Source organism: Somniosus microcephalus, chromosome 2 (assembly GCF_052327205.1).
Source record: "Somniosus microcephalus isolate GS21.2 chromosome 2, FLI_Smic_1.0, whole genome shotgun sequence".
In the NCBI taxonomy this organism is placed as follows: Eukaryota; Metazoa; Chordata; class Chondrichthyes; order Squaliformes; family Somniosidae; genus Somniosus; species Somniosus microcephalus.
The window spans coordinates 274,260,153-274,281,136 of NC_140988.1; the positions used below are offsets into that span (position 1 = coordinate 274,260,153).

General features: G+C 43.9%; 1 protein-coding gene across 1 annotated transcript in view; it reads right to left on the bottom strand.

Annotated features, from left to right (window-relative positions):
• The window catches only part of itga1 (integrin, alpha 1), a 296,244-nt gene that overhangs the window by 87,466 nt on the left and 187,794 nt on the right, over window positions 1–20,984 (bottom strand). The window contains exons 18-21 of the mRNA XM_085965982.1: window positions 19,548–19,684; window positions 15,194–15,304; window positions 3,746–3,831; window positions 2,543–2,678 (exon numbers count right to left, since the gene is read on the bottom strand). Coding sequence (XP_085822108.1) covers window positions 2,543–2,678; window positions 3,746–3,831; window positions 15,194–15,304; window positions 19,548–19,684 — 470 coding nt within the window. The remainder of the gene's footprint in view (window positions 1–2,542; window positions 2,679–3,745; window positions 3,832–15,193; window positions 15,305–19,547; window positions 19,685–20,984) is intronic.

Here is a 20,984-nt window from a genome sequence, read left to right on the forward strand (position 1 = left end):
TTTTCAATTATACCACAGGAAAAATAACTGAGAAATTACCATTGGCAATATAAACAGATAAATGATTAATCATGATTTATATGACATTCCTCTGTCACCTATTTTAACTCAGATGTTAGTCTAATTATTTTAAATTCTCCTCTAAGTCACACACCATCCTGACTTGGGCCAGAAATTAGGATCGGGCGCTTGCCGCGCATGCAAGCCCCCGATGTGCACTCACCCGGCGCGCCGACATCTGAAGCCCGGGCCTGCTTGGAATTCCTGTCACTGGCCCGGTTCAGATGTCGGCATGATGTGCTTGCCTGATCCAGTGGCGTAGTTAGTGCGATGTGCCAGCTGGGATCAGGTGAGCACTCTGCAGCCAATCAGGGGAGGGGAAACTTCATTCATGAGTTTGATAGTAAAGACTGTCAAACTCATGAAAAGTACGGGCGCCCAAAAGACTAGTTTAACTTTAAATAAAATTTAAAAAACATCCCAATAATTAAATAAACTATAAATAACTTTAAAAAACTATTTTAAACAATTAATAAAATTTTTGAAAAAAATATTTTTTTATGAAATCGGGTCTAAAAATAAACTTACCTTACTGTAAAGTCCTTAAAAACAATGAAGCTGTGGAAAAAATGTAATAATTTTAAATAATAGACCACTTACCTTCAAGAATCCACTCCTTACGCCTCCTTTTTATATGTCTAAAAAGTTCAGGCCCTTGCACATCCGCAAACCTGTCAAAAAGAAGGAAGTCCTGTGCGCACGCATTGGACCTCTGAACCCCTTGGAGGAAATGCCGGTTTCCCGCGCATGCGTTGTGCATGCTGAAATCCGGCACTTCCAACGGGCCCACGCGTGAGTACACCATTCGTACTCACGCATTGGGACCGGAATTACTGGCCCACTGTCATTCCTTCATCGTCACTGGGCCAAAATCTTGGAACTCCCTCCCTAACAGCACTGTGGGAGTACCTTCACCACACGGACTGCAGCGTTCAAGAAGGCGGCTCACCACCACCTTCTCAAGGGCAATTAGGGATGGGCAATAAATGCTGGCATTGCCAGTGACGCCCATGTCCCGTGAATTAAAAAAATAGGTCAATGCCTCTGCTAAAAGAACAGACACAAGAATATCATATGACGGTCTTAAGCATTCACCTTTCATCAAAAGTAATATCTAGGCTGTACAGCACACTTTTCAGGTGCATATCTGAAGTTGTGGCTTCTTACTATCACCATCATTGCATACACTGCAACATGTGATGGCAGATTTGAAAGAGAAATAGATTGTTGCAGTCCCTCTGTGACATAGCATAGCTAAAGTAGCTTGAAACAGCTTTACAGCATAAATCACAGAACAGAGACTCTCCAGAGCAATCCATTCTTTATAGACTTCCTGGGAGTAGATTTTGCATCTGCTTGAGTAGTGCATGACTGACCTCAATGATTGCTCTAGGATTTACCCTTGTTCACAGCTAGCTCCTGTTATGTAATCTGCTAGTCAAAGGAAGCTCACAGATTCGGGGAAGGATTCCCAGCACTAAAGCAGCTATTCAAGGCAAACCTCCATTTTTGCAGGCAAACAAATTTAGAACTCTCCTCTTCATTGCTTTTATCAAGCAGTGTCATGGAAGAGCGCCCAGGCTTACAATTACAGCAGCTGAGGTGCTGTTACATGAAACAGGGGAAAGAAGAATTGCCCTATTTGGCACTCCAGGGTACCCTGTGCACAGGGAAGTCACAGGGAGGTGACTGTATCAATGTTATATGCACTACCCAGAGACGCTGCTAAATTAGGAAGGAGTTTATTGACCTGAATAAAGCAGCCAAGATAAGGTAATCTACCAGTATCTTATATCAAGTAGATGGGCTAAGTATACTTGTTGTCACAAACTGTTTCCTTTCCCCAATACTACCTTACAGCTCTTACAACACTTGCCTTGCATGCCCATGCTGCAGCAGTTCACAAGTTCAAGGTGCAACTAATCACTGAAACAGTCATAGTGCAATTACATCTTAAAAGGTCTCCAATAAAGAACATAACATAAGAACATAAGAAATAGGAGCAGGAGTAGGCCAATTGGCCCCTCGAGCCTGCTCCGCCATTCAATAAGATCATGGCTGATCTGAATAAAAGATCCTTCACTCAAGTGCCAGGTACATCACACATGTTCATATACTCAATACCATCCTACTCATATTCTTTTTCTGCCTCCTCACTCACCATCAATCAGGTCTACATTCGAGTGCAACACATTGGCGCACAGTGTCCTGATAGTGTAAGCAATAATTGAAGTAGAATCATGCAGCCAACATTCGAACACCCCCACTTTTGTTTTTGTCAGTAGTCAGAGAATTTACTAGCAGCAAAACAAAACTGGCAGATGAGGCTTTCTTTCTTGTAGGTCTTGGATCAAATTGGTCCCTGCTAAGCACGTGATAGATAATATCATATAGTTATCATGGATCAATAAGAAAGCAAGTAGGGCCTCTATAGTCATTGGTACAGACACAAAACTTATTAGTAAGACTGGTGTTCCCTTACCTCAACTCCAGTGAAATAGATATTTTTAGAGAAGGTCACAGCTATTCTCGAGTTGTAGGCATTTTCCTTTTGGTTTATTAATTTAATCGCCAGACTGAATTTTTTCTGATCGGGTTGGACGATATAAGGATGCATGCTGTAAGCATGAATTTAAGATCAGTAATTGTCATTTTAAGATGGTAAAGAAATGCTGCTTTTCATTGAGAAACTGAAGCAAAGGGGAAAGGCTCATAGTGCAGGATAACATCATGCTTGAAAATAATGGGTTTATTGTTTTCAGCTCAGCTATGCGAGAAAAAAATGTCATTGTGAGCATAATGTGAGAAAACCTGTTTATACTCGCACTGACTGTTTTGCCTACAATAGTAACCACAGAAGAATATACCCATAGGAGTGAAGTCGAGATAAATCAAGAAGCAGTAATTAGATGATGCTAAGCTTGAGGTTTATAAGCCTAAAGATTGTAGGAGGATAGAAAAACCAAGGGAGGCAAGGAGTTCCACAATTTTGCAGCCTTGGGAAATAATTGCAACAGTAAAAGATTGTGCAATGGGTCTTGATTTCAACACAGTGATTGTAGAAGATGAAGATTAGGTAGGACAGCATATTTGGAGCTTAGGAGTAACAATAAAAAAAAATTCAGTGGAGTAATAAGCACAGAAATGTTGATAAAATTTAGGGACAAAAGAACATTTTGACAGCGATGGGGAGTTTGAAGGTTAGAGATGAGAGAGAAATTGTCCATCAAATGACAAACTTTCACTTGTATCCTGTCCATAACAGTAAGAAGAGCTTCTCCAAATATGGGAAAAAGTATTCATGTCTTGGACAGACTTGAGCTTTATAGAGAGTTAAGAGTTGTTGAGTGCAAAAAAAAAGGTTTGGCACCAAAGAGGAAACTGAGCTTCTTGATGGCAGCTTTCTCAATGGAGGCGATGCAGAAGCTGCTTTTGAGGTCAGCAGATATCGAGACTAAGGATGTCAATATGTGAAGAAGGACTAAGAGTGAAGCAATCAAAGGAAATAGAAACAGCTATTGGTTGGACTTGTGAGAAACATAAAGAAACTATGGCTTCTAAGAAATAAAAGAAACCTGATTTTCATTACCTCATCAAAATGCACAGAGGAGATCAAGAGTAATTAAAATAAACATGAATGTCAATGGACATTTGTGTAAGCATTTTATATTGGAAGCCTAATTACCTGTTACCCTTCAAGTCTGCCTGGGCAGTAAGTGTCAGGTCATTGATGCACTCCTCATCTTCTCCACAATCCTTTGTGAAAGATACCTGGTGGAGCACATTTATAACAACAACATTAGAAAATATATTAACAGACTAAGTCACACTGATTGGAAACTTGCTTAGTGAGCAAAATACTCTTGTTCTGAGGTGTGAGAAGTTGCTTGGACCAGTTACATCTGAACAACAGTTGCAGGTTTTTCAGTTCATCCATGTATACATGTCAGTACTCTGTAAATATAAAAGGTGTGCACTTTCATAATAAGCTCATTGTGACAGATAATGGATTCTGTCACATTTCAAATCAGCTTATGTCAGAGATTCTGCGGGCTTTGTGAGGGTCTAATTTCTGCCCTATCCTTATGGGGCCAATGGCATAGGACGGGGTGGAACTTTCAACGGTGGGAGTTCCCATATCCCAACCTTACAGGAACCTGGTGTATCACTGGCGGCGGTACGCGTGGTCTCTAGGCTGCACAATAAAGGTCTTGTGTTAGGAATCAAAAGGTAGTCTTTTGATATTTTAGGTGTGTTTGATTTAGCAGTATATGTTTTGGCTGCACAAAGGACAATAGAAATTAACTACTAGATGACAGCAACAGCCATGCGCAATTACATAAAGTTAACTGACACGGGACCAGCTTTAAAGAAAGAAAGATTTACATTTATATAGTGCCTTTCATGACCTCAGGATGTCCCAAAGTGCTACACAGTCAATAAAATACTTTTGAAGTGCAGTCACTGTTATAATGTAGGGGAAAGCGTTATCTACAAAATGCATTCAGTCTGTTTCACAAGCACGTAAATGACCTAGTTTAACTACTAAAATAACGTGACAGGAAAATACTGCCCAGTATGTGTGTTTGTGCATATTAGGTGTTAACATTTTACTGTAATTTCTTTGGAGTTATACAACACTGTCAAACTTATTGTCTAAAAAAGTTTTTAAAGAATATTATGGTGGAATAAAAACAGAAAATGCTGGAAATACTCAGCAGGTCAGGCAGCATCTGTGGAGAGAGAAACAGAGTTAATGGCCCCGATTTTCGGCTTGTGTGGGAAATGGTCGGGTTTCCCCGAATGTGGGGTTTCTGACACACAAAAAAGTGTCAGCCAGCTCCACGCAATTTTCCCTCAAGTGGCCAATTAATTCCCAGCATGTGGGAAGCCTTGCTAATTGTCCAATTTGAGTCAGAAATCCCCACAGTATGATGTCATCATTTGTGGTGCTTTCAAGGTCCATAGCAAGTACTGCATCCTCTGAAGGCTTCCAAACGAACCATACAGGATGGCAGAGGAGCCTGCAGCAGCTGTGGCCAGTGCCAGACCCTGAGCTGCCTTCAAATTCGACGAGGCTTCACTGCAGGCATTATTGGATGGGGTTAGGGCCCACAGGGAGGTCCTTTTCCCTAGGTCAGGGAGGAAGAGGCCTCCCACTGAGACCAATGCTGCATGGATGTAGGTGTCAGCAGATGGCAACTCGCTGGGAGTCACCAGAAGAACCTTGGCATTACACCTCTAACTCCTTCCTTTACTCCCCCACAGAACCATCCAGAGCCCCCGTCCTCACTGTGGAGGAGGAAGAGGCTGTGCAGCCAGACTCCTCAGAGGAAGCTCCAACCTCTGAGGGCACAGTGTCAGCAGAAGTAAGCGCACCCAGCACCAGCGCAGACACTCACACCTCGGGGGGACCTTCGAGACATAGAGTAGTGTTGTCACCTGGTGTTTCATAGCTCACAAGTGAGCCTCAGCAGATTCTGGAGACAGGGACAGCAGTGGAGTCCTCGTCGGAGGGCGCAGGACTCTGCCAGCTCAGCTCAGCTGCGCTGCATGTCGACCCTCTGCCTCTGGGTCCATCCGCAAGAGAAGAGGTGATGGTTCTCCATGCACAGATGCAGGAGTCTCTGGCAGGTTTTGTCTCCAGGGTCGCTGCGAGTGTGGAGCGAAGGGAGGAGTCCATAGCGACCATGAGCAGAGCCTTTGTGGAGTCATTGGCGCATGAACGCATCACCATGGAAAGGTTGGCAACCTCCATGGAGGAGATAACTCGCCAGGGTACGGAAAACATGGTGAGTGCTCATAAGAGAATGACATCTCTTGAGGAGCGTTGGCCATCTGTTGAACAGAGAAACCAGATCTTCATGGAAGTCCTTCTGAGTAGGACTGCCAGTGCAGAAACGAGTCCCCATGGCCCCCTAAAGCGCAGCAAGGTGCTCTCAAGCCACTTCCAAGCACTGGCCCCTTCTGGCCTGTGCAGCTTCAGGTGAGTGAGCAGCAGCCTGGTGCTCCTGTTGCTGATCCTGCTGTTCCTGGTTCTGCTGCTGCCGCCTCTGCTGCTGGAGATCCTCTAATGGCAAGAAGGGAAGGAAAAAAAGGCGTCACATGCTTCTCGTAGATGCCTCCGCTGAGGAAGTGCTGAGTGAGGGTGGCGAGAGGGGCTTCCCAGGAGATCACATTGGAGAAGTGTGTGAGGCTCCAACCTTCCACAGCTGTGCCTAAGCCTTGAAGAAGTAACCCCAAACCTGCAAGAACAAGGTCCTTCAACATACAAGTGCTGTCCCTTTAAATTGCAGCTTCTCCGACTGACCTGCAGCTGACAGCTAGCAAGCCGGCAAGCTTCACGCCAGGTCTCATCAGCGGGGTTCCCCGCAGGCATGTTTGATGTGGGGAAAGCCCCAAAGTCGCAACGGCCCCAGAAAATCTACTTCAACAAGGTAATTATTGGTCATTAGTGTGCTGACAACCAGTCCCGCCAGCGGCGGCCGGGACTGAAGCGGGTCGTGGGGAAACGGTGGTCCGAAAGTCGGACGGGGCGGGGCATCAGGCGGGGCGGGGGGGGTCCTGACCCGCTTTTTTGGCGATTTTCGGCCCCCGGACGCATGAAAAGCCGCCCGACGGCTGCCAGAAAATTGACCCCAATGTTTCAGGTCGATGACCTTTCGTCAGACATTCTCTCTCCACAGATGCTGCCTGACCTGCTGAGTATTTCCAGTATTTTCTGTTTTTATTTCAGATTTCCAGCATCTGCAGTATTTTGCTTTTGTATTATTGTGGAACATTTTGTCCAAAATGGAAAAGGGGGGGGAGGGGATAAGCCTGATAGTAAAGGATGGGATAAAGAGAGTAGAGAGAAAGGATCTTAACTCAGGAAATCAAGATGTAGAATCAGTTTGGGTGGAGCTAAGAAACAACAAGGGCAGAAAACTCTGGTGGGAGTAGGTTATAGGTCCACTCACAGTGGTTGTTGTGTTGGGCAGAGTATAAATCAGGAAATTAGAGGTGCTTGTAACAAGGGTAATACAGTAATCATGGGAGACTTTAATCTTCATATAGACTGGGCAAGGCTTATTTGCAGAAATAGTGTGAAGGGCGAGTTCATGGATTAGTATGGATTGAGGATTGGTTAGCGGACAGAAAACAGAAAGTTGATTGTGTTGGCAGGCTGTAACTAGTGGGGTGCCACAAGGATCAGTACTTGGGCCTCAGCTATTGACAATCTATATCAATGACTTAGATGAGGTGACCAAGTTTGCTGATTATAGAAAGCTAGGTAGGAAAGAGGAGGACGCAGAGAGGCTGCAAAGGGATATAGACAGGTTAAGTGAGTGGGCAAGAAAGTGGCAGATGGAATATAAAATGGAGAAATGTGAAGTTATCCACTTTCGTAGGACAAATAGAAAAGCAGAATATTTTTTAAAAGATGAAAGTCTGGGCAATGTTGGTGTTCAGAGGGACCTGGATGTCTTTGTACACTAATTACAGAAAGTTAACATGCAGGTGGAGCAAGCAATTAGGAAAGCAAATGGTATGTTAGCCTTTATTACAAAGGGATTGGAGTATAAGAGTAAAGAAGTCTTACTCCAATTATATAGGCCTTGGTGAGACCACACCTGGAGTACTGTGTATAGTTTTGGTCTCCTTACCTAAGGAAGGATATACTTGCCATAGAGGGAGTGCAACAAAGGTTCACTACACTGATTCCTGGGATGAGGAGATTGCCCTATGAGGAGAGCTTGAGTAGACTAGGCCTATATTCCCCAGAGTTTAGGAGAATGAGAGGTGATCTCATTGAAACATCTAAAATTATTAAGGGGCTTGACAGGGTAGATGCTGGGAGGATGTTTCCCCTGGCTGGGGAGTCTAGAACCAGGGGTCACAGTCTCAGAATAAGGGGTCGGCCATTTAGGACTGAGATGAGAAGAAATTCCTTCACTCAGAGGGTTATAAATCTTTGGAATTCTCTACCCGAGAGGGCTGTGGATGTCCAGTCGTTGAGTATATTCAAGACAGAGATCGATAGATTTTTGGGCACTAAGGGAATCAAGGGATATGGGAATAGGGCGGGAAAGTGGAGTTGAGGTAGTAGATCAGCCATGATCTTATTGAATGGCGGAGCAGGCTCGAAGGGCCGAATGACATACTCCTGCCCCTAATTCTTATGTTCTTATGAACAAGAGAGGCGGCATTTCAACATGAAATACTTAGATTTTAGTTATTCCACAAAAGTCCTTTTCAATACTCTCTAACTAATCAGAGAAATATTGCCTCTAATCTGCTCCACCAGCTTAACGGAGGCTACAGCTTAAAGTTCTGTTTGAGTGCTCCCAGCGAAGTGTCTTGCCCGATGGAAGTTTATGAAAAAATCGCATGTATCCAATTAATGATTTTACATGCAGTAAAATTAATGGACAAAAAATGGCCATGTACAATAGGCTCTGTCTTTGCGCAGTTCCACTGAAATAAGATTGTAGGCTCAAGGCCCACTCCAGGACTTCAGCATATTCTCAGCTGACACTTCAGTGCAGTACGAAAGAAGTGTTGCATTTTCAGGTGCGCTGTCTTTCAGAATAGAAACATGGAAGATAGGAGCAGGAGTAGGCCATTCGGCCCCTCAAGCCTGTTCCGCCATTTAATGAGATCATCCAAATTCAGTACCCTGTCCCTGCCTTCTCCCCATACCCCTTGATCACTTTAGCCTTAAGAAATATATCTAACTCCTTCTTGAATATATTTAATGAATTGGCCTCAACTGCCTTCTGTGGTAGAGAATTCCACAGGTTCACCACTCTCTGGGTGAAGAAATTCCTCCTCATTTCTGTCCTAAATGGCTTACCCCTTATCCTTAGACTGTGACCCCTGGTTCTGGACTCCCCCGCCATCGGGAACAGCTTTCCTGCATCTAGTCTGTCTAGTCCTGTTAGAATTTTATAAGTTGTAGGGTTCTCAAAATTCCCACATTCTCCAAAAGTTGCTAAGAAAGGGGCCCTGATTTTGGACAAGTTATTAAAAAGGATACCCAAAAGAAAATGGCTTCTGAAACTTCGTGTCAGAAGCCTGCAGGATTTTAAAAAGCAAGGCCCTACAAAAGTAGGCCCATTCAAAGCTGTGAAAAGAAACCTGACATGCATGGATCTGTGAAAGACTTTGTCATTTCTAAAGCCAGACAGCTAGGTAAACACAGAATATGCGTTCTTCATCTTGAAACAGATCAACTCAGGATAGACCTAATCTTGAGGCCATTAACTTTCTGCATAAATAATCAGTGACAGCTCAAAGTAGCTACCAAGCCAGGAAAGACGATTAAACTTCATAAATGACAAACGGCCAGGATATTGAAGCCGTTAAGCAAGGATATAACCGCCCCAAAAGCAGTTAAAGTGAATGACTGTAATCACTTTAGACGAGCCCGCCAAAATTAAACAAAGAACTAGACCTGATTTGGCGCGCAGATAAGGGAGGAAGAACCTGTATAATTGTAGGCCCACCGGTAGCCAAGCTCTCGGCACCTCTCTTCTCTTCGCTTCTCGTCCCACTCTGACACCGAGGACGCCCACCATAACACCGGGGGCCAAACGCGCAGCAGAAGAAGGCAAGCCATTGGGGCACGGTGTGAGGAACGGAGCCAAACAACAAAATCGAGGGCCAGCCATCGGGGCACGGTGTGAGGAATGGAGCCAAACAGCAAGATCAACATCACAGCATGGTGGGGCAGGCTCAGCCGAAGACAACTAGGCCGCAAAAGACCAAGCCTACACCGAAGACCACTAACCGAGCCCCAGCCGCAACGAAACTCGACGACCAACCCACCACAAGAACAACAAAACCCGAAGTTTCCAGTCTACAACCTAAGGTATCCAACAAAAGACTTTACTGTCCCTATTTCTGCCAAAATAAAGGGTCTTACTGGACAAATCCATAACCGCCCTTACCGCATCAGTGGACTCAACCCAACTGAGGGACCTTCGCAGTTCCCAAGACTGAGACCACGTGGGGATGGCAGGCCCCAGAGGACACAAAGAATGAACCCTAAAACTGCAACCGGCTTAATCGACAGGTTTCGAACAGTCAAGGAAACACCATTGGTGAGCATAAACCCCTGGCACCTCTTAGCTCAATCTAGTTAGGTATTGTGGGTGGGACAAGGGTAGGGGGATTATTAATGTGATTGTTCCCTCGTTGTGCCGTGTGTTCCCCATTCCCAACCGAGTGTACTTTTATATGCCTTTAATTATTCTAGTAATTTACAGTGTTGTAATATTGTTGTGCCTTTAATAATTACGGTTTTCTTGTACCAAACCAGTTGTCTACTCTAATTCTGTATCGCCGCCTGTACCTAAGTCCGGTGTCTAGAACCCAGGGGTGTGGGAGCGATTTGAACCGCTCAGAGACAGTCAGGGGGACAGCTGACTGGGCACACGCCAACCCCCTACAAAGTTTCAATGAGATCCCCTCTCATTCTTCTAAACTCCAGCGAGTATAAGCCCAATCGACCCAATCTCTCCTCATACGTCATTCCTGCCATCCCAGGTATCAGTCTGGTGAATCTTCGCTGCACTCCCTTCATGGCAAGAACATCCTTCCTCAGATAAGACGACCAAAACTGCACACAATACTCAAGGTGTGGTCTCACCGAGGCCCTGTACAACTGCAGCAAGACATCCTTGTTCCTGTACTCGAACCCTCTCGCTACGAAGGCCAACATACCATTTGCCTTCTTAACCACCTGCTGCACCTGCATGTTTACCTTCAGCGACTGGTGCACAAGGACACCCAGGTCTCGTTGCACTTCCCCTTCTCCCAATCTATTGCCGCTCAGATAATAATCTGCCTTCCTGTTTTTTCACCAAAGTGGATAACCTCGCATTTATCCACATTATACTGCATCTGCCATGCATCTGCCCAATCACCTAACCTGTCCAAATCATACTGGAGTTTCTCGGCATCCTCCTCACAGCACACACGCCCACCCAGCTTTGTGTCATCTGCAAACTTGGAGATATTACATCTAGTTCCCTCGTCTAGATCATTAATATATATTGTGAATAGCTGGGGTCCTAGGACCGATCACTGCCTGCCACTCGGAAAAAGACCCGTTTATTCCAACTCGTTGCTTCCTGTCTGCCAACCAGTTCTCTATCCAAGTCAGTACCTTGCCCCCAATCCTATGTGCCTTAACTTTACACGCTAATCTCTTATGCGGGACCTTATCGAAAGCCTTCTGAAAGTCCAAATACACCACATCCACTGGTTCTCCCTTATCTATTTTACCAGTTACATCCTCAAAAAATTCCAGTAGATTAGTCAAGCACGATTTACCTTTTGTAAATCCATGTTGACTTTGTCCGATCCTGTCACTGTTTTCCAAGTGCTCTGCTGTTACATCTTTTATAATGGACTCTAGCATTTTTCTCACTACCGATGTCAGAGTTACCGGTCTATAATTCCCCGTTTTCTCTCTACCACCTTTTTGAATAGTGGGTTAACATTAGCTACCCTCCAATCCATGGGAACTGTGCCAGAGTCTATAGAATTTTGGAAGATGACCTGTAATGCATCTACTATTTCTAGGGCCACTTCCTTAAGTATCCTAGGATGTAGATTATCAGGCCCTGGGGATTTATCGGCCTTCAATCCCATCAATTTCCCTAACACCATTTCCCTACAAATACTGATTTCTTTCAGTTCCTCCCTCATTAGACCCTATGTTCCACGACATCTCTGGGAGGTTTTTTGTGTCCTCCTTTGTGAAGACAGAACCAAAGTATGTATTTAATTGGTCAGCCATTTCTTTGTTCCCATTGATAAATTTCCCTGATTCTGACTGCAAGGGACCTACGCTTGACTTCACCAATCTTTTTCTCTTCACATATCTACAGAAGCTTTTACAGTCAGTTTTTATGTTCCCTTGCAAGCTTACTCTCATACTCTATGTTAACCCAAGGTCTGCCTGCCTGTTCAGGTGAATGTAAAAGATCCCATGGCAGTATTTGAAGAGCAGCAAGGGTGTTCTCCCTGCATCCTGGTCAACATTTATTCCTCAACCAACATCACTAAAACAGATTAACTCATTGCTATTTGTGGGACCTTGCTATACACAAATTCACTGCCACATTTTCCTAAAAAAAAAGTGACTACATTTCAACAGTAGTTGGTTTTGAAGAGCTTTAGGACATCCTGAGGTTGTGAAGTTTGCTGTATAAACACAAGTTCTTTCTTAAAAATTAATGCGTGAAAAATTTCGGTTTGAGTATATGTAATTTCCTGATATATACTCCCATAGGCAAGGGAGTTCACAAGTGGAAAATTTATCTTCATGTTTTGAGGCTGATAGTTGCTGAAAAGAAAATCTGTTGACATCAGGAATCAGCTCGATCAATGAGCAGTTCCACTGAACTGGCAGGGATCAGCATCCTTTACAGTTATGGATAGTGATAGCGAACCATTGTGAAGTACGGCAATACTACTGTCTAATATCATACTATGTAAAATCATAGAATCATACAGCACAGAAGGAGGCCATTTGGCCCATCATGCCTGTGCTGAAAATATTAATACCATTAGTATTCCAATGTCAGCACTAATAATGCTAGCATCCAATGTTAGTGCTAGTACTATAACATAAATAATACTATCCAATTTTAAAATCATCAGTGACGCCAGATCATTATCCAAACTGTAAAGGATGCTCATCCCTGCTGATTCAGTGCAACCGTACATCCCATTGTTGATGATCAAACTCAAAACATAAAGGGGTAAACTTCCGTCTTCACTACAGGGGTAATAATCTGGAGAGTTGCCTGCCCACTATAGATACCACCCGATTTTCATTCCATTCATTTCAATGAGAATTGATTCTATCATAGGTGAGTAATCCACTCCATCAGCTTACCGGTTATGTGGTGAACATGGAAATTTAGCTCAACATTTCTGTGAGGTTGCAAGGAGTGATAACGGGCATTTTCTGACCTTGTTCATCAGTCTATTATGGGGTACCTTATCGAGGGCCTTTTGAAAATCTAGATAAATTACATCTACTGCATTACCATTATCTGCTCTCTGTTACCTCTTCAAAAAATTCAATGAGGTTGGTCAAGCAAGATTTTCCCTTTTGAAATCCATGCTGACTATTCCTTATTATATTCTGGGTTTCTAGATGTTCTTTTATTTTCTCCTTTAGTAGGGATTCCATTATTTTTCCTACCACCAATGTTAAGCTGACTGGTCTATAATTCCCTAGACATGTTCTATCCCCCTTCTTGAATATAGGTATTATGTTAGTTATCTGCCAGTCTTCTGGCATAACACTTTTTTCTACTGAATTATTATATATATGTGTAGTAATGCCTCTGCTATCTCTTCCCTAGATTCTTTTAAAATGCATGGACGCAATACATCCGGACCAGGGGTTTCATCCTCTTTGAGTTTGATTTTTTTATTTAATATATCCCCTCTTTTTACTTTAAATGCATTTCTCATTACTAATCTCATCATCCAATGTCATGTCCACCTTTTCTACCTCCCTGGTAAATACTGAAGCAAAATAATTATTTAATATTTCTGCCATCTCTCTATCATTACCTGTGGTATCTATCCCTTAATGGTCCTATTCCTTAATATCCAATCCCAACATTCCTTTTTTTATTGATATGCCTGTAAAATATTTTACTATTTTGTTTTATGTTCCTTGATAGCTTGATTTCATAGTTCCTCTTTGCCTTCCTAATTGTTTTTTTGACTTCTCTCCTAATATTCGTATTCTTCGTATTCTCCCTTATCATACACTCCCCTGCTGTCCATGTACTTAATATATGCCTCTTTCCTTAACCTCAATTGTTCCCTTATGACTTTATGGAGTCTCATTAGTGTTTTTTGTTCTTTCCTTTTAGCGAAATATATTGTTCCTGCACGCTGTTGAACACTGATTTAAATGTTTCCCATTGCTGTTGGTGCTGATCGTGGTGCGATTCTGAGGACCAAGGTAAGATAGTTTCAAGGGCACTAATGCTGATGTAACAGATGGCAGGTGAACTTGAGATGACAGAAGCGATCTGTCAATGGTGAGAGAGATGGTTCCAATGAGGCTACACTGGATACAGAGTTTACTCCAAACACTTGAAACCTGCATAAAGCTCAATCTATCTTCCAAATGCAGTAAGCAACAGCTTCTGAGCTTGGAAAGTGAACAGCTGTGAGATGGTAGCTTTTATAGCACATTTGCAGCTGTCAAGTAAAGAGATGATTTCATGGTAACACAACTCCAGACCTGCTTGCCTGACGTGATCCCCGAGCAGCATAAACCCCATGGGCGACCTCGTAAAATTTAAAGGTGAGCTCAAAATACTTTTTAAGTGGCTCTTAACAAGGTCATAATGACCTAAATTGCCTCCCTCGCCACTGCGTGTCGGGTCTGTTCAGCATTGACAGACTCAGCATCTGGGAAAGTCGCATGGCGGCGGGTTCCCGATCCGCTGTCAAAAAAAAATTCCCACCTGACCCGCCACCAAACGTGCCCATTGAACCCCCCCCCGAAAAATTCCCCTGAGTGTCCAGGCTGCAATGCACCTGAATTTGGTGGGTTTCACCACCCACCCCCACTCCCCTCCCCCTCCCCCTCACCCCCCGCACAGGGCCGCCCCCCAACATAGCTGGAGTAGGATCAGGGGCGTGGCTACAGGCTTGACTGCTGACCTCATGAGAACATCAGCAAGAAGGCCCCAATGCCAAAGGTACACTGGTTCCCTAAAATGTTGCTTTCGGATTCTCTTCACCTTTTCACCTGGGTCCCTCAGCCCCTCCAGTCTAAAGGAGTCCTGACACAAGGCCCAGCGAGACCCACTGGATGTGGGTGCCCCATGGTTGTTCGGAGACAAAAGTGAGGTGGTAGGACTGGGAATGATTCCTCCCACCTTATTTACATTCCAACACTGGGAAGGTGCTGGAAATCCTGGGACAGCATAAAGGAGGTGGCTGTAATGGTCCCTTTTCTTTTGCAGTTTGCCTGAAATGATTGTTCCCAGGCACTGCAGATGGAATATCAGGCCCACATTTTTTTAATAAAATATATTTTGAATAGCAAATACTTGTGACTTTAAAACAATATATCAAATGGATTATACAAATATTAAATTACCAAAGCTTTCTTTTCATTTGGTAGGTCAGCATCTAAAACTGGTCCTTCCTCTGGATTCAACAGAGCAAACTTCACCAAAATCTCCACAGGATTTAGAAAATCTGGAGCATCCTGAAAAGTATCCAGAGACAAACAATGGTCACATTTGAGGATGGGCAGTCACACGCAAGGAGCAGTCACATATAACGGAGTCACAGAGTAGTGACACACATGTATCGGTCACATACATTGATCAGTCAGAAACAAGAAGCAGTGAAAAAGAATGGTTGTGTACAAAAAACAAGAACAAACAAGAGCTGTTATAAAGTATAGTCATACAGTGGACATTAAGGGGGTGATTTTCATTCAGAAGTCGGGAAGGAGGCGGGACTACAACTTTCAGGGTTGTAGTCCCGCCTCCATCGAGATGTGGCCAATCCATGGGATTTTAACTTGATTGACCTTGTTGAGCCCGCCCAGTGGGCTCAGCAGGCCAATTAAGGGCCACCCGGCAACAGGTGACATCACAGACTGAAATTTCATCTGTCAAGACGATTTGACAGATGAAATATCAGCGTTTCACAGCTGTTTGAAGCGTCAAACACTGACAGTCTTACTTCTAACCTGAGTCCTTCTACACAGACTCAGTTAAAAATCTCACTGGCACAGAAACCTGCAGGCTGTCACTTTTGACAGATCGCAGCCATTCTGCTTTCTGTGCCGGTTAGATGATGGACTCCAGAAACCTAGAGGAAGGAAGGCTGTAAAGGTAAGTACAGGTAATTTAAACTTCTTTACACACTTTAGACACACCAAACACACTTACCTTTGCACTCATGCACCCATCACTCACCTGAACACCGACATCTCGACCCCTCCAAGTCCTTCAACCCGACGGCCCGACGACTCTAACTTGGCGTGGTTTGGAGCCGTCGGGAATCCCCCATTTCAAGCTTTAAAATAGGGATTAGGCGAAAAACTGCCTGTTAACTACCTGTTAACAGGCAGTTAATTGGCACTAATCCCTTCCCGCCTCGGGTCGGCGGGTCCCAGTGCGGGGCGGGTACCTGCCTCCTTTGAAACTTACATGGAGGCAGGTTGGGGGTGGGATGGTGTCGGGACCCCCGAATTCGGGACTTTAACCCCCGCACGCCTCCAATCCCGACTCCACGGGTCAATGAAAATCGACCCGTAACTGTCTGAAGAAAGACAGTTCTGACAAAAGGTCAATGACCTGAAACATTGGGTATAATTTTAACGGCCAAAAACAGGTGGGTTTGGGCCGGGTGAGTTGTAAAAAATTTTAAATATCAAACCTAACCCCAATCCACCCACTTCTGGGTTTAACGGAGGCAGGACAGGGGGTGGGTAACCAACCTTCTCCCGAGAGGCGGTTTGGCCATTTAAATATTATAATGAGGCTGCGTGCCTCAGATTTAACCAGTCTTCCAGGTTTAACCCTGACTGGCCAGGTTTCCCAGGCTTCGAGAAAACCGGCAGATAATGGGAGGCGAGGACTGCAGTGTGGGCTAGGTAAGTGCCTTTACAGCACTGCTTGTGGGCCAGGAGCAGCAGGAGTGCTTCTCCCCGGCCCCACAAGCGCACCTTCTTCCCTGCCATCAGACCTCCCCCCACCCCCCCCATCCAAAGACCCCACCCCGGGATCAGACGCCCCCAGGGATCGCCTCCCCCCGCCCCCGGAATCAGCTTCCCCACGCTCCCACTAACGCAGCAGCAGACTCCCTACCTGCACCTGGGCTGCGGCCTCCTCCAGTGTGTTCCCTGTCCGCCAGGGAGCCAAGCCTATCAATCAGGCTGGCTTCCGGGCGGGGATCCTGTTTTTAAAAAAAAGATGCATGCTATGGAGTTAAACTCCACAGCCCCGACCAAAACGTCTCCTCCTTGCTTACGCAACCCGCCCCAGTAAACATCGGGGCCATTAACTCTGTTTCTCCCTCCACAGATGCTGCCTGATTTGGTGAGTATTTCTGTTTTATATGAAATTATTGTAATCAGTTGCAATAAGCATTTAATTAACCTTTATAACTTTAAATAATCCTTTGTACAGAACAGATTTGTGCAATGCATTTGGCAGAAAAACTGATCTATATAACCGAACTTCAGTTTACTACAGCTGATGCAATTTGAGCAAAAGACAATCGCATTTCCTGAAGGATGAGAAATAAAGCATCAATGAGTTTAAAGGAGGGTTCTCCCTATACTCGGAAATGCTCAGAGAGATACTACTGCAATTTTGCTGTCACATTAAATGTTTCAAGTTTAATATTGTATTTTTATTTTAAAAGGGAATTTTGTATTCATGGTATATTTTTGACTTAAACAAGGATTAAAAGCAGAAATTTGTAATGTCAAATATTTTGTTTCTGATTGTGCCATTATGCATCCTCTATATACAAACATGGTAATGCACCTTGCAAGAACCTTTACTAGGGTGATGTCCCCATTAACATTCTCAGTTCTGGTGTTGGTCTGTGTATTTACATCTCTTTCTGAGTTGCGGGGGGGGGCGGTGCGGTGGGTGCTGTGCACATCAACTTGAGAGAGATCAGTATTGGAGAATGAAGTAATTTTCCACTTTTGGAAACAGTTCTTAGCATGAGTTAGATGTACATCTCCTCATACTCTACTCCAATAATTTTGGGTTGATTCTGATCTCAGGACTGCAATCCCTGCTGCACCAATATGAATATGTTCACTTCCTACACCATGATGGCATCTTTTGGTAAGTTTTGTGCCGATTAGGACCGTGGGTGAGAGAAACAGGATTCATTTCATTTAGGATCCTTGTAGCCATCTCAGAGAGAAATTACTATCCCATCTGTCTGGGCTGCATTCCAAACCCCAGAAGTAAAAGGACAATGTGCTACCTCACTGACTGTTCAGTACATTTGTGTGGATCAATACTTTGTCAAAAATAAATGTTCTGATTCCAATGCAGAAATTAATAATTTGTAAATAAATATGTCTTCCAGAGCTATAATCATGGAAATTGTTAGGAGGGACTTTTAGATAATCTTATTAAAGTTTTTACCCTACCTTCTCTACTGAAGTCGTTGATTCCTTGCTGGGGTTTTCAGGCACTGGGCATCCTCTGGGGCCTCACACTCATGTACAAGCTTTGGCCATGAGCACTGTTAGGCTATTCATTAATATAGCGGCATTATAGTCAAGTCCAATCCTATCCCTACCTGCGATCCACACGTGCATTTGCAGGAGGAGGGGCTGCTGGATAGTTACGGGAATCCTGGCAATTTTTTATCTCCTAGCTCAGGCCAATTGTAGCACTGTCTGCTACCACTTTGGATGAGCTCAACTAACTCATAATCAATTGGGGATCAAACCATTCCTGGCCTGTAAAGTCACTCACTGGATTAACTCACTGAGCTATGTCAGCTTGGGCCAGTTGGTCGCTGTTTCATCTTCTGATCAGAGGGTCTTGTGTTGAGCTTCATTTCAGGGTATGAACTCTGAATCTAGGCTGAAACAAACTTCAGTGCATCAATGAAGGAGTACATTATTGTTGGAGATGTTGCCCTTCAGATGAATTGTTAAACTAAGGTTCTGTTTTGCTTGTTCTATTGGTTCAGATGGATGTTAAAGCTCCCATGGGACTATTTAAAGAGCAGTGAATTGCTGTAGCAAATTTTCTTCCCTCAAACAACACTATTGAAAAAATATAACTGTCTTACATTACATTGCTGCATGTGGGACATTGTTGAAGTAAAATGGCTGTTATTTTGCTTACATAACATTCGCTGCACTCAAAAAGTGATTCATTGTATAACCTACTATATAACCACAAGGTTGGGTGGTATGGTTTCATGACTGTTGGTAGCTCTCCAATTTCTAGCTCAAGTGACCACTCTTCATGTACAGCCTACAGCAATTCACTGCTCTTCTTTAAATAGTTCCATGGGAGCTTTAACATCCACCTGAACCAATAGAACAGGCAAAACAGAACCTCAGTTTAACAATTCATCTGAAGGACAGCATCTCCAACAATAATGCACTCCTTCATTGATGCACTGGAGTTTGTTTCAGCCTAGATTCAGAGTTCAAACCTGAAATGAAGCTCAACACGAAACCTTCTGATCAGAAGATGAAACCGAAACCTGTCCTCACCCAGACAGTGATGAGGAACAAGATGCCTGGCAGAGTTTTGCCCTTGCTAGCCTGGAAACACTAAGGCCAGTGATAATGGTCTCAACCCTACCTCATTTGAAAGCTATTAACTCAGTACAAGACGTGGTATTGAACCTGAATCGGAGCTCAGTATCATACTCAGGGTTAGTTATCTACTGATCATTGGGAAAGATTTTGCCAGGTCTGTAAAAGCAAAGTATGATTTACTTGCCAACATGTAGAAGATGTGTTCAGCGCAGCTATAGAAGGGTAGGGTGATATTTCCTTGGATATTTCTCTCACGTGTTTCATTAAAGAGTCCTCTGGAGACACGCCGTGCAGCGTCTATCATTGTGCTGTATTCAAGAACTATAATAGAAAATCATATTAAATATACTTATGGCGGTCAGATCCTGAAATTGGGTGCATAGTTGTTGAGAGTCTCTGTTGACTGCTCTTTATCTATTGTGACCACATTTGTCAATAAACACAAATTTGAAAGATCATCACGCCGCAGATGAGTTTACTTGTGCAGGAGGGAAAGTAGATCACATGTTGAGCACTAATTGTGTCTTTAATGTTAATAATTAGTTCTGATATTAGACTAGCATTATTACTGCAATTGTTTTTGTTGAATCCGTGATTCTTAAAGTATGATGTTTTCCAATAACTAGACGGAGACTGTAAATTAACAATCAACAGGTGTTTACTGGAGGAGGGTAGTCTAAAGACTAACAGTACAAAGGCATGCACAAGGCTTATATACAGGTGTGGTCACTGCCGGTACTACAGTATACAGGAGCTGCAAAAGTAGTTCTCTCTTAAAGGTACATACACTACAATTCCTCCCCTTTTAGATTAACAGTACCCATAACATTCAAATAACAATTAACACTTTAACATGCACATTAAACTGAAATAGTCCATTTATAGATTCAGTCTTTGGGGCGGCTTCCTGATCCTTTCTGGATAGCGCCTTTCCTGAGGTTCTTGTTCTTGGTGCGGAGGCGATTCTGGCCCCCTTCCGTCGGTTAGTTAATCAGGTTCCGCTGCTACTGTTTCTGAGGTAGATGCTACCGGTATGTCGGGTTCATCCCCAGGTACGCGAGACATGGGGTTGACTCGTTCCTGTGACGCTAGGATCTGGTCGACGTGGTGTCTCACAATGTTCTCCCCGACATCCACTGTATACATTAATGGCCCCTGCCATGTGCATATCGTTCCGGGTTGCCATTTCTCTGTTCGGTAGTCACGGGCCAAGACTGGTTGTCCTACATTGAAGCTCCTTGTCAGCTTTTCATTGATGTGCTGGAATTGCTTATCCTCAACATTTCTTTGCACATTTGGTCTGAGCAAATCCAGATGAGATCTCAACCTTCGGTTAAAGAACATCATGGCCAGGGTCTGGTTGGTAACTGCATGTGTCGCATTTCTGTAGGCTAACAGGAAATTGTCCACCTTATGCTGTAGTGGAATTTCATCATCGCACATGGCCCTTATCGCCTTTTTAAAGGCTTGTACGAACCTCTCAGCCAATCCATTTGTGGCTGGATGATACGGGGCGGATGTGTAATGCCTTACCCCATTCCTTCTCATAAATTTCCGAAACTCTTCGGACACAAACTGTGGTCCGTTATCAGAGCAAATCTGCTCTGGCAAGCCGTTCCTA